The following is a 17,658-nucleotide window of genomic DNA, read 5'->3' as shown; positions in this document are numbered from 1 at the left end:
TGAGCAAAACGCATCATTTGACTCACAGTAGGGCACATTTGGATAAGGGAAAACAGATTTTTCAGGGAAGTCAGAGAAAAACTGAGGGAGGGAAGATTTTCTAAAAAATACTACTGCTATTCTAGCAATACAAAGCCACATTCAAATCGGTGAAGTATCCCTTTAATGTAAGTAAAATTAATCCAATGTTTTTAAAGCGGACCTAGACCGGAAGTTCAAATTAACACTGTTTTTTAGTGTGTATCTGCGTCCTTACCTTGTTTAAGAAGCCCTGAAGGTTCAAAACAAACAGTTCAGCCACTGCTGAGAACGCTGTGTTTTATTGTAATCTCGGGCTCAGCGAGATCTCTGAAAAAACCCGGTCCGGTTACGTAAACACCGGTTCTCCTGAACAGCAGATCGTCCTGCTCCGGGCACTAGTCCGGCACATCCGGTTGCGTACATTGAACCACAGAAGAAGAATAACGTCTGTTGTGGAGGTGTTTCACGAGCGACAGTGTCTTCTGACTCTGGGTCTTTTTAAACATTGTTAAAACAATGTTTTGGTAATGAGTAGCAGTGCATCCACCATTCCAGAGGGGGGAGCTGCGCTTCTGAGAGCGGGTGTGCTGAATATGTCACTTTAGGGTATTGGCCAATCACAAGACAGTTGGGAAGACTCTACTGGCTGGCCAATAACAACACACTCTGTCTTCTGGGGGTGAGATTTATGTCTGAAATATCGCGGTTGAGGAACAGCATTAGAAAAGAAGGATTTATATCGCCTCGTTTACAGCAACTAGGAGGTTTTTGACCATAAAAACAAGTTAATGTATGTAAGTATACCTCCATAACTCACATGTGCAACAGGACCACTCTCTGTGAGCTTTAATGTATTTCATAGCAGAAATATAACCTATTATGTCTTTAAAAGCTCTCAGCTCTGCATCATGGTTTCCCTGTCACAAGCCAATGTGTTCATTCTAAAGTTAGCCAACAGGTGCAAACTTAGTCACTGAGTAAATATTTTGCCTCCCTCATTCTTTTTTCAGCACTGCCCTCTGTGATTTCAGGAAAGGTCTCTCGTTTCTGTTATGATCAGCAGACATTTTGCTTTGCTGGGGTTGTTGTTGTTTCAGGTACCGGTGAGACGATGAAATACAACCCAGGGGCCCCAGTATGAGTAATAAAGTGTAATAAATGCATACGGTGGAGAGCAAATCATTCATACTAAATCAGGCACAAGATACTGCACTTTATAACATGATTTTATTGCTGTTTCTATGACGCTGTAAAGGGGGGGGAAACATGGCAGTAGTTATTGTGTCTTTCATTATAAAAGTTGGATTTAAAAAAATAGAAATATAGCATGTGTGGAGCAGCTTTGTACCCGGCACAGAAATACACCAAAAACAGAGAAGGAGACATTGAGCATGTGCATGAAGTATGTGTGCTGGCTGTCCAGCTCACTAAAGAGAAGAAAATATAACTTATCATTAAGTATCATAAAGGACAACATGCAGAGTCCGAGTATCTGATTTTTAGGCCATGCATGTCTGACTCGGCCTCTGGTGCTGTATCTCTCTATTAGCTAGCACCTATGGAATCAGCTTCCTGTTGACGTTTACGTCACAGAAAACCAGCAGCAAATGGTGTTGTACTTTCGAGCCGAAGACCGAGGAGGAAATCTGGGTGCATGCAACGCCAAGTCCAACTCCAGTCCAGTAATCGGACTATCGGTGAATTCCAATTCCTTGCTTAACTCTCAATCTTAACCCTCAATCTCAAAAATGTGCGCTCCCTCTAGTGCAAGTGCTGTCCCGATTCTCAGAAAAATATATTGATATAATATTGAGATTTTCCGAGACCACCCTTGGGAACAAGGGCTACCCAGAATGCATTGTGTGTTTTCACATAACAAAGATGGCGCCAAAAGCAGCAAAACGAGTACACTACAAATTAAGTATTTTCTTTGTTAATAGAGATATAAAAATGATGAAAACCATTGTATTATCTTAGTTTAGGCCCATATTATGGATTACTGACGTCATTGTTGCGTAACATTTATTTTTGTCAATTGCCGGCCGGTGTGGCCAAGCGATCGTTTGCTATGGTTTACTTTTCAATAAGCCGTGGTGTGTGGTAATTGTCAGCTGAATATGTCCGTGGTTGTGGTATTTGTATGAGTATCATCTTATAACTAACTGACAACCTAATAACTTGACTGAAATAAAATAATAAATAAATAATCGTGACGTAAATGTGTTCTTCTTCTTCTTTTTTGGAGTTGACAGACTGGACGCAGCTTTCGCGTTATCTGCCCCCTACAGTCTGAAGACGTATCTGCATTTAAGGGGTGTCCCATTTCTAAGTGACAAAATAACCCTCAACACTTGGTTTTGAGGGCCAGTTAAGATAAGGGTTGAGCTTGAGGGTTAAGATTGAGGGTTAAGATAGGAATTGGAATTGGCCCTATTAATCGCATTATCCAGGGTCTGACTGACTAGCTCGATATCAGTCGGACTAACGTATTTACATCACTAAAATTAATAATAATATTTTGCAGATTCTCCCGATCTTGTTTTCATGTGTACAGCCCCTTAGAATCAGGTCTGCAGGTCTAGGTGAATTGATTGATCCCACACTGGATAAAAGTCGTGTTACAGCAGCAGGGTTGGAAATAGTACTGCATTCGCATAGAACGTATGCAAAACAAACAAAAACATCTATAGAAATACAAAAGCAATACTAGAAACACAAGTGTGCACACAAAAATAATTAGGTTTTTTTACTTGTTCACATATGTACATATGTGAGGATTTAGACTTGGTTTTAGGGTTCAGATTAGCATTAAGTTTAGACTTGTTTATGGTCGTGATGGTTAAGGTTTGGATAATTCATGGTATATTAGTGTCCTCACTTGGACGATGAACAACAATGTGTGTGTGTGTTTGTGTGTTTATGTGAGTGTGTTGGGGGCGGAGACAGAGGGGGGGGGGGGTAGGGGGTCTGCCCTCTGTCCCCACCTCTCCGCCCTTCGTCCAATCAGAGCCGAGAAGCGGCCATTCGGGGCCTGGCGTCCGGTACGTAGTAGAGAGCGCAGAGCGCAGCAGTCAAAGGACTCTGAGAGCTGAGAGGAGAGGAGACAGTGGGGGAGGGTCACGTGTGTACACAGTGTGGGGCTCAGCAGCACTTCAGCAGTAGTAAAGTCTGCGGACGGACGGCCCCCTTTTTTTCAGATCGAGCCTCAGTCCGTGAAGTTGATAGATGTGGAGCGAAGCGAGCGCTGAAACGGATCAATTCTGTGCGTCGAGGCTCCACACACGAGCGCATGAGGACGCAGCAGAAGCAGCAGCAGAGTGATCTAGTTCCCTCACCGTCTGTTTCCCCTGAGTTTGTCAAATGAAACGACCGAGAAATGCCAGTGGAAATGCTGCACCCGAACCCGATGCCTCCGTAGGTCTGTCACCGAGCCAAAGCCAAACGTTTCTGGTGAGTTTTTTTTTACTCTCTTTAGTAGTAGTAGTAGTAGTAGTTGTAGCAGTTGTAATAGTAGTTGTATAATTTCTCTCCGCAAAGCGTAAAGATGTGCTCTCAGTCGTCATCTTCACGGTCGCAAAGCAGAGGTGGATTTTACGCGCAGACGGAGGCTGTGCCAGACTTGTGCCAACAATAGTGCCAGAATAATAATAAGAATAATAAAGCCATGACAGCTTTCCACGCTTTTTATCTGCTCAGGCAAGTGTGATGGAGAGACCTGCACTGTCTGCAATAACAGTAATAACAACAATAACGATCATAGACACAGACAAGTGTTTCTTTGTTATTCTGATCGCCGCTGTATTTTAAGGACGCTTTGGGGAAAGACACCTGAAGACGTTTCTCACGGGATCAGTTTCCTCTATCACCTCAACCAGAGACCTGTGAAGTAAAAAAAAAAGCCTCAATAATGTATGTTGTTGTGATTCAAAAATACAAGTATAATGCTTTTTTACTTGAATAATCCACAGAGAGTTTGTTTACAACGGATATACAGCAAAATAAGGCCAGTAATATTATCATTATTATTATGTATATCTATCTGTCTATACACTTTGACAACTCAACAGCAACACATGTCCATAAAACTAAAGAGGGTTTACATCAAATATTTGCATAAAAAAGAGTCAGACCTTCAAGCTGTCTGCGGTTTCCCCCAATCTATCTATCTATCTATCTATCTATCTATCTATCTATCTATCTATCTATCTATCTATCTATCTATCCTGACTTGACATATAGTCATATACTTGTGATATCAGGTAGTGTAAGTATTGCGATAAATGTTTGCGTCCAAATTTGAGTGGAAGAAAGTATTTGTTTTTGTTTTATGTGCAGGAAAATGACACCGGTAACCACGCGTTTTCTTGAAAAGAGAAATGTTTCACAAATGTAAGGTAAATAAAAAAAACTGCTGTCGATTCGAGATTTAAAATGTTATTGAGCATGACGACATGACACAGCAGTCCAAACATACAGTAAACTACTAAATGTCCTGTGGCAAGGACGAGAACTTTAGGATGTTGTTGTTTCCAACGTGTGCGTTTTGCACAAATAATAGAAACATCACAAGTGGAAGAATCAGACTGCAGCCTTTTGCCATTGACTGACCACATTTTTACTAAATTACTACTCAGTCCTACTATATATATCGATATATAAAATCTATCACCTGATCCGCGTCTTTCCACTTCCTCCCATTATACTAGAAATCTCTATATTTTTTAAGCATGCAACATTACAATATTTTCTTGTAGTTTTTGTTAAATTAGCCTATTTCGGGGGGGCGTAAATCGCAATTGCTTGTAGTATCCCAACATATCACACTATGTTGTATCATCACCTTGTATCGTGATTAATGCAAGAGTTGTTTAATATGTATAATATTGCTACTTGTCCTATATATACTATACACTGCACTACCATTCAGGACAGTGGAAGACATGCAGACTCTTTGGAGAGGGAGATGGAAGGTAAAACAAAAAAAAAACATTATTTATGCATTGTTTTCATGCAAACAGGGTCATTAGAAGAATCTGTTGCCAAAGGCCCAAGTGAAAAAAATCATTTATTTTCCAACTAATACGTTTTAATACTCTGGCAGTGTCACCTGTCTTTGGCAAAATATCTTCTTCACATAATTCACAAGTGGACACTTCAGCACTTTCAAGGTCAAGCATATGCAGCAGTATGTTAATCCAGTAGCGGTGGTGATATTGTACGTATGCGACTGGTCTGTCACATTTCCACCCGATCGCGTTGCCATGTTAACCCGAAAGCTGAGTAACTCCCATGTACGGTAAATCACTGGGATCAGTGTCACAGCTCACCACGTTTAAAAAGCTACTGGACTGGGGGTTTTGCACTTGCTGTCAGCTCCGTCCACGTGACCAAAGGGTGTGTGTGTGCCTGGTGACAGTAAGCCTTCTTTGTGCTGACCGTTGAACTCTGACTGCACTGATGCCTGTGACACTTCAACACGTGAGGCCGCGGAGTCCAACCGTGACTTTTACGACGCGAGAACTTCACGTGAGGACAAAACATGACACCTTTTGTATATTTTTGCTCATTTAACACCAAGAAACTTCTTCTGCACATTTTGGCCCAAAACACGTGTTTGGGAAGGAGTCACGGTTTTGAAGTAAAATAGCTGTTGTGAACTTGAAACAAATACTTTTTCTCAGACCTCTAGGGATCGTTTTGTGATTTGGTAAAAAAAAAAAACATGACACTAATCTCCACAAAAATCGAGGCAGTGGCAAGTATTTTAATAACCTCCGAGAACTTAAGTATTTTAATTAGAAAATTGTTTTTGGATTAGCATACACCTGAAGCTAGAACCCCTGTGATTGCTCTAAATTAAACCTCCAGTGTGTAATGTTTGAGGGTTTACTGACAGAAATGTTTTTGTAGTCCTCATGAGTATGTTTTATATAAGTGTGTAACTGCTTCAAACTACACATTGTTTGAGTTTTTTTATCTTAAAATAAGCCTTTTATAGGAACTTCATAGAAAGGCCTTTCAAATTTTGAAGCAAACGCCATCATTTTCCAATTTGTGTGGAAAAGGTAACTACAAAGGGAAAAGTGTTAGTTACAGTCACTATTTCTAAGGTACTGAACATTTAAGCCGTGTTTCCACCAAGTGGAACAGTTCATTCTTAGGTACCCTTCCCTTGGGCCACCTTGGTAGTAAAATGGTACGGTCAGGGTAGCTCCACCCACAACAGTCAGCTGTTTGGGCGACAGAAAAAGTCACTTCCTTCAACTCCCACAGTCAATTCTCAAAGAAAGCTTGATGCCCTACGTTGTTGTGTCATGATGAAAACACAGCTCTAATGTGTTGCTTTCCAGGAACAGACAGCTGAGCGCTTCACTTGGCCTCTAGTCTTCTAATTGTACATTTGTGTTTAAGACACTTAGTCAAAAATGTCGACTTTGAATCGACAGAATGTTCTGCAGAACAAACGTCACTTTGTCAAGTGCCCACCTCGCCTCTTAATTCCACTTAACACTCGCACATGTGACTCGTGTGATTGTGTTTTCTTTTTTTTTTCCGCTGCACTGTGCGGGACTGCAGACATCAGCAGCGAGTCATGTGACATCACTCCAGTGCTTTCTGAGAAGGGCCTGTAAATTCCAGTAAGGATATATGAGGGGTGTGGGCCTAGTATGTCACACTACTCCCATCAGGCTGCGAGATCTGGCCTCAAAACACTGAGACGTCAAAGCATGTGGGCGTCACTGTTACGAGATCGTGTTTGGTGGGGCTGCTGAAGCATGCTGGAGCAGGGCCTCCCCCTCTGGGAATATACAACTTAACTACATCTGACATGAAATGGTGCAAAAAGTTCAGACGGGGTTTAACCCGCAGTCTCGGGCTGCAGTCAAAGTCACGGGCAAGAGGAACTCGGCAAATCCTTTTTGCTCACATGGTTGTGAGAGAGCTCAGAGTGCTCTTATTTACATAGGCCGTGTAGTTTCAAGGACTGCACCTTTAATTTTACTTCCCTTGTTTCCCTGTTTTCCCCCATGTGTTTAAAATGTTGCATAAAAGATAAAATAAATACAGGAAATTTCTTGACTTTCAGGGACTGTAAATAAACATGGGTGATGCATTTTCCTCCCATTGTAGAAACGCAAAGTTGAAATGAAAGTCGGACAAAATATTGATACATTAAATATTATAAATATTAAATACAAAAACATATATGTTAGTTATGGAGGTCTACTTACATATATTAACTTGGATTTATGGTCCAAAACCTGCTATTTTATGCAAGCAAGCCGATCAAAATGTCTCTTCACTGACGCTCGTCTCAGCCGCGGTGTTTCAGACTGAAATCTCGCCCCGAGAAGACAGCCTGTGTTGTGATTGGCCAGCCGGTGTAGAGTCTTCCCAACTGTCTTGTGATTGGCCAATACCTGGAAGTGACGTAATCAGCACACCTGCTCTCAGAGGTGCAGCTCCCCCCTCTGGAACGGTGGATGCACTGCTACTCATTATCAAAACATTGTTTTAACAATGTTCCAGAGTCAGAAGACACTGTCGCTCGTGAAACACCTCCACAACGGACGTTATTCTTCTTCTGCGGTTCAATGTACACAACCGGATGTGCCCGGACTAGTGCCCGGAGCAGGAGGATCTGCTGTTCAGGAGAACCGCTGTTTATGTAACCGGACCGGGTTTTTCAGAGATCTCGCTGAGCCCAAGATTACAATAAAACACAGCGTTCTCAGCAGTGGCTGAACTGTTTGTTTAGAACCTTCAGGGCTTCTTAAACAAGGTAATGACGCAGATACACACTAAAAAACAGTGTTAATTGGAACTTCCGGTCTAAGTCCGCTTTAATTAAGGTTCCACTCCGGTATTAACAGAGCTGCGTTATTGTTCAAGTGTAAGGGTAGATCACGCTAAATACTTGACATCTGTTGAGGATGCTTTTCTTCTGAAAAATGCTTTAAAAAAAAAACACAAGTTTATATAGCCTCAAACTTGTGAAGCAACTACCAACAATTTTGGTATTGTGCCTTTTCACTACACAGCTCAGCACGGTTCAACGATTTTTTTAGGACCAAGCGAGCTGACCCAATACTAAAATGTGACGTCGACAGACTGCTGGCCACTGATTGGTCAGAGAGTGTCGTCACTGGAGGAGTCATGAGCTTGACGTCAGACACATGAATCAAAGCGAACAACGCCAAACTGTAGATCAGTTAAAAATACTTAAAATCTTGAAAACGTGTTAATCTCCAATATTAATATTAAATCTCAATATTTAACAGAGGAGTATTTCAGTTCAGTGAATGTGTCAGATGTTCTCTGGTCATGCAGGAAGTACTGAACAATCCTGTGAACAAATCTTTTTAATTAAAGGTGAAGTAAGTAGTTTATAGTGCCATCTAGAGGAGTTGCAAACAAAGAACTGCTCCTCTGCTCACCCCCTCCCTTCCCTGAGCGCTACGGTATCCTCATCCGGTCAAAAGTCGTCCTCGTCGTCTTTCTCCGTGTCAGCAGATGAGGTTCGTGAGGCGAGGGAGAGGGCGAGCTACCGCGGCCGTAGCAGACGAAGCGGAGAGAGAGGAGGCGGGACTTCCGCTACAAGTAAAGAGACGCTTGATTTGTTCTCTCGCGTTTGTCTATACAGGCTCCGGTAGAAACATGGCGTCGTGGCAATGCAGTAGCGGCCCGCGACCATGTTATTTTACATGACTTTTTGAAACACTACGAAAATGAAACAAATAATATTATACAGCGACTAGACAATGCAGGAGCACATAATATGTATAAAAAGGTGGATTATGGGTTATATAAACCCATAAATACTACACAGTGTCCCTTTAAGTGATTCTAAAGATTCAGTTACACTGAAAAACAACTGTTAACAAGTCACTGTGTGTTTGTGGCATACAAAACGACATCACTGCAGTTTCATACAACCATATCCACATTGTTGAGGAGGTATTATAGTAATGGAAAATGATACCAAACCGAGTACAGTCGAGCCGTGCCATGCCAAGTCGTGCTGGAACTGTATGGTGGAAAAGCGCCATAACATGGAGGAGGTGGATTGTATGACTTTCATCTTTATGAATGGAGGTCTACTTACATACATTCTAGGAATCTAGGGTTAAATGCAGAACAAATGTCAACAATGGTTAAAAACTTAAATACATATTTATAAAGGCCCATAACAAATTCTCATTTTACATTACGATCTTTTTTAAGTAATTGTAAGTTTTGTAATATATTTGTGGGAGAAACTTGTGGTCTTTTCAGCCGTTTGCAGAACTGAGTAATCTCTGGTTCTGCAAAGCAAACAAATGTGGGTGATGTGGATGTGAAAGTTGGCTCATGTAAATCGAACTTTTCATTGTGATCTGGTTAACAATCAACTCCATCTGAATGAAAAAAAAAAAAAACATGTCTTTATTTGAGTTAAAGTGGTGGTGCCTCTAAGTGAGGAGAAGTAGACATTTGCTTTCACCTCGGTTCCTGTTTTTCCTCTCTGCTGAGTGGAAAACTAGAGATTTCATTATCACAGGCTGCTGGGAAAATGTGCAGCGGTGCAGTGCAGCAGTTTTCACAACAACAGAGCGTATCGCCCAGAGTGATCTGAGGCAGGCGGTGCAAAGAGAGCACTGGTTGTTTAGAAGATTAACATGAAAAACCTGATTTGAAATATTAAAGTGTGGTGACTAGTGTGCTAGGACTTGTTTCTCTAAGTTTTATGAGTGAAATCAGGTTCCAGCTGATCACATGTTTGCTGTCCCACTGTTAAACCTCAGATTAAAGTGCTATGACGGATTTCTGTCAAAAGTAAAGGGGGGGAAATGAAAGGAGAAAAAACAGCTGCAGGTGTTTTGTGGTTTCGTTTTGGCTGTTCAATCTAATCATCTTTGAGGCATGTTTATTCTCTCGGCTTTTGTCACGCAACTGAGATGTTTGTGTTACTTTACCAGTTCTGGTTATGAACTATATTTGGGAATCTGGTACCGTGCTGATGCACCTCGACTTACCCATAGCTCGTAGCCGGTAACTGGCCGTCGTCAATGAGACTGGGCCAGCTCTTGTGCCAACAGAGGCCTTTTATTTTTATACAGCAGAGCAAACATTGTACCACACACACCGCCTGAATTATCATATCATTTCATGAGGTACATGGTCCAAGATACCAATAACGTCACGATACCAACAATTCTGTGACGATCATTACACGGCACTACAATAATTTAGTTATACATCACAATATCTGTCTAACTGAAGAAAACAAAACATTAACGTGAAAAGTTAAACGTGCAGGATTTCTCTATTTATTTCACAGCACAGAGAACAAAGTGCATAAAGTCTATGTATTGAAGGTGGATGGAGCAACTCTTAACGTAGCTTTCTCCACAATTATCCCACTGTAAATTCCTTCTTTGACCTCTTCTTCCACTCCCTCATTGATTTGAACAGTGCTGCCATGTGGAGACATGAAGTAGTGACGAGTGAAACTGGCAGCAACTAGCAACTGTTTACTTTAGAGCGCCTATATATTAAATTGTGAAGTAAAATATCAATATTTGGCCTGGTGTAATGATTATTATGTTGCACGAGGAACGACATATCACTAAATCAATGTTTTGTACTTTGGACTTTCTGACGCACACATAAAGTGACTAGTGACTTAACTAGTTAATGGGTTTGAAAAGTAATTTCACTACTTATTACTTTACTTTCCCGTTTTTTAATTTACCCTGTAGATATATGGACAAATATCACTTAGCCTGCTCACATAGTTTATTGTATAACATATAACCATATGATCCAACACAGACCCACATCCATATATGACACATACATAATGATCTTTATGACGAGGATCGAGTACAGTCGCAATGAAATACAGGGGATCAGAGTAGATCTTAGTAAAACGTGTTGACAGATTCTCAAAAGCGCATTTTTCATTGTTTTCACTCCGTGGTTTCAATCTTTGTGTAGAAGACGTTTTAGCGATGTAATTAAGGGAATAAAGGATGCATCAGATGAGCTGATCTCTTTAGTTAACTGCTCAAAGAGAGAGAGAAGAGAGTTCTGTCACAGGGAGTTAATAATCTGCGCTGTTTGCAGCCTAGTTTTGCACAAAGAGACTTTCCAGCAGTTCATAGATGCTGTTTCACAGTGTACTCGCATCTTGTTGGAATCTTTTTATTGGTGTTCCAAACAGATTTTAGACAGACTCTAAGTGGGTATAGACAGGTGCATGCTGGCTGCAGGTTTTGCATGCGTCATCACAACATCGCTTCGGTGGTTACCGGGGGAAACGGGAGGAAAAAAATCGGGCGTCTTTAGGGCGTCATGCCTAAAAGTAGGGCGTCTAATTTCTTATTATTTTATTATCTTCAGTCCAGACGCCCCCTGCTGGCTAAAAGCCTGTTCTCCTGCGTCTCCATATCCACACATCACTCAAATCGATCTCCATGACAACAGTGCACACACAAGCATCACGCATGCACAAACATCACTTAAACGGATCAGAACTTTACACACAGGCAAACACGGCATGGGTAACGCAGAAAAGCACGGTACTATAGTCTAGTAAAGTAGTGTAGTTACAGATATTTTTTGTGTAATGCGTTACTTAACTTTGTTACCCAAAAAAGTAATGCTGTTACTGTAATCTGTTACTTTTGTAGTTGTTTTCAGTTTAACTCAATCACTAGAATCAGTAAATGAAACATTTTTGTTCAGTACTTCCTCGATGACTGGAGCACAGACTCCATCTGACACAGTCACTGGACTGAAATAGTTTTGTGTCCTTCAAGAAAGTGTTGTATATATCTGATACAGTCAGAACTTTGCAGTTTGCTATTTCTGCCTGTGTCAGGCCTTATCTTGAATAGATACGTGATGTGGTTTCTCCTGCTACATTGCGACATTGAATGATGTTTCCTGCAATGATTGAATAGACGAGACAGTCGTTTTGTTTTCTCGAGATCTTGAATTAATTATCTCGTAATCACGGGAAAACTAAATAAAAGGTATACGTGTGACCCTTTGGGGCTTACGTAGTTTTGACTTGTACACTTTCTCATTTCTCAATCACACACAAACTACCCAGAAAGCCACGCCCTCTCTTAAAGGGCCAGACCCAGCCAGCAACACTTGCGTAGAATGTAACAGGTGGATCATGTGGATGACTACAATAAAAAGTCAAGATTAAAGAAGTTTGGAATTACATAAGAACAAACTAGCAATACAAAAGTTGTTAAAAATGTCCCTCTTCTTTTAAAATGCTATTGGTGTCGAGTATTTAAATGGTGTAGAGCTTTCATACTACTTAAATGCTATATTAGAGAACATAAGATCATGCACACACTATACTCCTGTTAAACAACTCCAACTGTGATGGTCGTTTTCACCATGGTTAATATTTGATTAGCGCATTGTTTTTTCTAATTTTACTGCAGTGCAAACATGAGAGAACATGTAGATCAGATAATATGACCTTTAGAGTCGAGTTTCATCCGGATTGGTGTGAGCTGTCAGGCGACTGTGTTGACATTTGAAAGCTGTGATCACAACAATACCGTCACGCCCTGATATTTTAACTTTTGGTTTATCATACCAGCAGAATCTCATACCACTCCGTGACTTGACTCCTGGTAAAAGATTGTGCAGGGTGAACTCGCAACATCTTTGAAAGGAAGCTGTGGTGTTTTATGTCTAGAGTCAAGGCCTTGAATCAGATACAAGGTTTATCTTGTCCACAGAGGCTCAGGAAACAGGAAGCATTTCTTCAGATTCTAGATTTAGAAATTAGAACATCAAGTGTCTGCACCACATGATACAGATGCTATCTGATTGTTTCATATCTTTTTTGTTCAGACTTCATTTGAATAAAATCCTTGATAGTCATTAGACACCAGCAGAGCAAAAACACCAAACTGTCGGAAGCTGCAGACTGAGCCAACGTGATAATGAAAGGGTGGCAGCGATGTCTGCTTACAGCAGGTGCTGATGAATGGGGGGAAAGCCAACCACAAAGCGATGAGCGCTCTCTTTAATAATCGCCAGCCTCTCTTTTAAAGTGATCAAAGGTTGTCGCAGGAGTGATGGGGTGAGAAAACTTCCAATCTACGAAAGAGAAAATATCAGAGAATAACACGTAATCATCGAATCATCGCGGCTTAATTATGTGCCATTTTGTCCTGGTCTGTTTTTGTCAATGAGTCACTAAAGCTGCTGTTGTTAGAGAGCCGTGTTTATGTCAGGGCTGACCAGTGCTTCTGTTCTGGGAACGACTCAGTAACTCTACACTTTTCTTCCTCCTGATCCTGTTCCAGTACAGCTCTGCTCTCCAGCCTCCACTATAGTCACTGCAGCCAATTGGAGTAGTATAGAGGAGGGACTGTGTGTGCGTGTGTGTGTGTGTGCGTCTGTGTCTGCGGCTCAAGGCCAAAACAGCCCCTCTGTAGTGGAGTTATGTAAGTAAACGCAGGGAGGAATGTTTCCCCTTTACTGGCATCATTACTCATCGTCCCGAAAACAAAACTGACGTCTTACACTTCGTTCTATCTCGGTCATTTATTTTTCTTCATTGGAGGCATGTCCAGAAACTCATTCAGTCACTCATTCATCTTTGTTTTCATGTGAATTGCAGCCATAAACGTGGGAAAATACGTTGAAAGTTCTCACAAAAATGAATAAACTCCGGGGAACTTGCACTGCTCCCATAGCCTTCATGAACTTCCTGACCAAAGCAATTTCAGTGATTTATTTTTGTGCATAACTTTTACACTTAAGTAAATACACATTGCATTCCAACTGTTTGTTAGTTCCACATTTAGATCTGATGTCCGCTGGTGACTGAGTGATGACAGACAGTGAAGCGAGACGGCTGCAAACAGGTTGGAAACGCTCCCTTTTGGTGCTTTTCCATTATACAGACAGACTTTTTTTGTTGTTGTTGTGTGTGTGTGTGTGGTGGCAGCCATCCGGGAAACCCATGTAGGGTTTGGTTACTATAGGTGAAGAGTTTGAAGGGTTTGAAATCCACTTCCTTGCACATGAACGCCCCATGACCTTGGATATTCCCACTACAAATGGAACGCACCTTGTTGCTTGACGGGGCCTGTTTTCAGATGAGGGACGCAGATTTTAACTATAAATGCAAGGAACTGCTGTCTGTCTGTCTGTCTGTTAATCACATTACTGTTTGAAGGTGCACTTGACAGGCTTCAAACTTGACAGGTGACTTACTGAGGCAGCCAGTGTGTGCAATGCTGACTTTGATGCTGTTTGGATAAGAAATGCAAGAGATGTAGCGGGAATTCCTCTCTGTCACATTATGCTTTTGTCATTGTCATATTGTTACGTCATTATTTCAACAGATGTATGTTCAAATGCCAAAAAAAAGACAAATAATAAACATATATGTTCAAGAAGACTAAACTGAGGTAGAATAATAACAACAAATCACCTGAAGTTACACACCGCAGCTTTAAAATGAGTGCAGTTAATTATGCATTGGGAGTATTACATAACTCATTTGAAACCTGCAGCCCCAGCAGTCTCGGGACACAAAGGCTCCTGACATGTGCGTGGTCATTTTTTCTTTGACCTTGCCCTGAACTTCAACCCCCGTCTCTCAATCGTCGCTGACCCTTCACCAGAGCCTGTGTCACATTTCACTCTTCATAAATCTGTCCATCATCATGTGTCCAACACTCCCCTCACCCACCCCTTCTTCAACATGGCAGTAACCTGAATGGGAGGTGCAAATGCTTTTTACTCAGCTTTTTCTTAATCATGCTGCTCGACCATGTGCAGAGTATAAGAGCGGATCTGCACAGGCAGCAAAGTCCTTGTATGTGACTGGAACGGGGGGAAAATTTGTCTTGTATTCCTCCATCAGAACAAGGGCACCTCTCGCTGGGGCTCTCAAAGAAGGAGAAACGGTGGGTTTTTGAGACCCAAGCTGGCAATTGGAACACTGTGATGTCGACATTGTGAGGCGTTCAGCCAGGCAGGTGCAGTCAAGTGAAATTAACAGTGTTACCCTGGACATAATAGGACTGTGCCGTGGCTGACGTGTTTTTGTGTTGAGGCCTCACTCAGGCCAGCGTTGAGTTCTGCAGGCACACGCATAGATAAGTTTGAGTTTTTGTTTTTGCATTTTCATGAGTTTTTGCATTTTCTGTCGATATTGCGACGCTTCTCTTCTTAGTTGGTGTCCAAGGCAAATTGCGATTAAACTACAATGTAATGTGGATGTGTGAAACTCACTTTAGGCCTAATCCCTAACCCTTTTCTCAGGATTATCAATCTGATGTCAATTTGAGCTTGTTAAAAATGAAAATTTTAAATTTTGACTTCTCCCAGCATTTGCATTAATTTAGACAATTATTAATTATTTATACAGTAGAATTCTTGAGGATGCAGAATATTTATAAGCAAAATCAATGCCATCCACTGTGCCCAGTTTCCCAGTGTCGATTCTTCCTTGAGCCAGAAAAATTTAATAAAATCTTTTCTTTACTGTTAGAGTTGTACTGCTCACAGCTGAGAGAGAAATTATGTCCAAAACCATATCCCTGAAAATGGGTTATACAATTTTGAATGTGTCCAATGTGACCTTAGTGTCATGCCTTGTTTGGGAACTATTGAATTTAAGTGTTGGTGTCAGCTGATAAGATTCTAACTCTCCACTCCTCACTTCCCCTCCTGCAGCTGACCTGTTGAGCGTACTAGACCTGTGTCAGAGGCCAGCGATGTGGATCTGCATGGTTTACAATGAGACGGAGACCAGTGTGGACATCCGCCTCTGCCAGGACTTCAGCCTCATCCTCTCAGTCTCCTCCCTGATCTACCTCCTGGTGTGCTTCCCACTGGGGCTGTGCTACAATGTGCTGCTGGTCGTGGTCAACCTCTCCAACAAGGTGTCCATGACCATGCCGGACGTGTACTTCGTAAACATGGCCATCGCGGGCATCGTGCTCAACGTGGTGGCTCCCGTGGAGCTGCTGAGCTCCACCTTCACCTACTGGTATGCGTGGGAGTACAACAACGAGGTCTACATCACCCTGCTCATCCTCTTCAACATCTCCTCTCTGGTCATCATGTATTCCACCACGCTGCTCAGCCTGGACTACTACATCGAACGGGCGCTGCCTCGCACGTACATGTCCAGCGTGTACAACACCAAACACGTGTGCGGTTTCATCTGGGGTGGCGCGGTGCTCACCAGCTTCTCCTCGCTGCTCTTTTACGTGTGCAACCACATCTCCACCAAGATGGTCGAGTGTTCGAAAATGCAGAACAAGGAGGCGGCGGACGCCATCATGATGTTCATCGGCTACGTGGTTCCGGCTGTGGCCGTCCTTTACGCCTTTGTGCTGATTTTGCGCATCAGGAAGGAGTCCACGCCTCTGGATCAGGACTCTGCTCGTTTGGACCCTTCTATCCACAGGCTGCTGTTAGCCTCAGTCTGTGTACAGTTTGTCCTCTGGACTCCATATTATATGACTCTTTTGGTGCATACTGTAGCCGGTGCACCAGGGCACCAAAGCAACCCACATTACTTAAATACTTATTATTTTTTGGGATGTGTGTCTAAGCTGCTGGCGTTCTCCAGCAGTTTTGCGATGCCTCTCATGTACAGGCAGATGAACAAGAACTTCTCCAACAAGCTCCAGCGGCTGCTCCGGCGGCTGCACTGCGGAGGCCAGTCTTGCCCTCACGAACCCTCTACAGTGCAGCAAGTAGTAACGTGAGATCACCAAATCCTGGAAGATCAGCAACCTCCCAATCCCCTCGAGGCCTAGCCGACACTTATCCACCCCCCTGGGCTCCATTGCTGCTCTTGACTCTGTTCAGAGCGACGTAGCTGACTGTGGAATTTCCTGTCACCTTCCAGGACTTGATCACATTTATCCTGTTCTGCAGTGAGACAAACAAAAACCACTAAGTGCTGTTTTTTTTTGTTCTTATTTTTGTCACAGAGTGAAGTTCTTTATCTGTGGGCTTCTAGTTTCAGAGCAGTATATTTGACACAATCAGGCAAACAACACAACACGGATACCCCCCCCCCCCCCAATCATTACGCCTTTGCTCGGGTGTTGTTGTGTGTTACACTGTGTCGTGCTCATGCTCAACTGCCTGAATTTTTACTGTAAAGTCTCAATATGCTATCAGATTTACACGACCCAGCCAAAGAAAAAGTCACATACTGTCATATTCTGATTAGTTCCTACAATATTAGCATTTTTATGATCTCAGATCTGGGTTCAGCAGTGTTGTGTGGTCAGCTGACTAATCTAAAAATGACGGAATGAGTCATCATTTTTGACATATGAACCCCGTTCCCTCTGGTCAAAATGATCCTCTATTTTAGCAGCTCACGTCTTCTTCATCTGCTCTATTTTTGGTAGTGTGCATTTATCCAGCTGTTACCATAGCCGTTATCATACACGTCTGTTGCAATGCTTACCTTTTTACACTTGAGGGCAGCACTCAATATTTGGATCATCTAAATTGTGTTAATCGCTGTATCTTAGCACAGAGGTCTCAAACTCGCTGTCCGTGGTTCAATTGATTTCATGTGGCCCGCTGCATTTTTTTCATTATTATTGTTATATTTAAATGTGGTAATGTTGC

The 17,658-nt window shown here is 42.1% G+C and overlaps 1 protein-coding gene across 1 annotated transcript; it reads left to right on the top strand.

Annotated features, from left to right (window-relative positions):
- Window positions 1–3,239: 3,239 nt before the first annotated feature.
- Window positions 3,240–16,883, top strand: gpr146 (G protein-coupled receptor 146). The gene is made up of 2 exons (XM_083896370.1): window positions 3,240–3,471; window positions 15,733–16,883. Exon 2 carries the CDS (start codon window positions 15,774–15,776, stop codon window positions 16,773–16,775), a length of 1,002 nt encoding a protein of 333 aa, XP_083752496.1. The 5' UTR covers window positions 3,240–3,471; window positions 15,733–15,773; the 3' UTR covers window positions 16,776–16,883.
- Window positions 16,884–17,658: the final 775 nt, after the last annotated feature.

This window comes from Microchirus variegatus (genome assembly GCF_963457635.1).
Source record: "Microchirus variegatus genome assembly, chromosome: 10".
Taxonomy (NCBI): domain Eukaryota; kingdom Metazoa; phylum Chordata; class Actinopteri; order Pleuronectiformes; family Soleidae; genus Microchirus; species Microchirus variegatus.
This window is presented reverse-complemented; position numbering and strand designations above follow the sequence as displayed.

Excerpts from the sequence above, each read along its gene's own strand:
- gpr146 (XM_083896370.1), top strand. The coding sequence starts at position 15,774 with ATGTGGATCTGCATGGTTTACAATGAGACGGAGACCAGTGTGGACATC.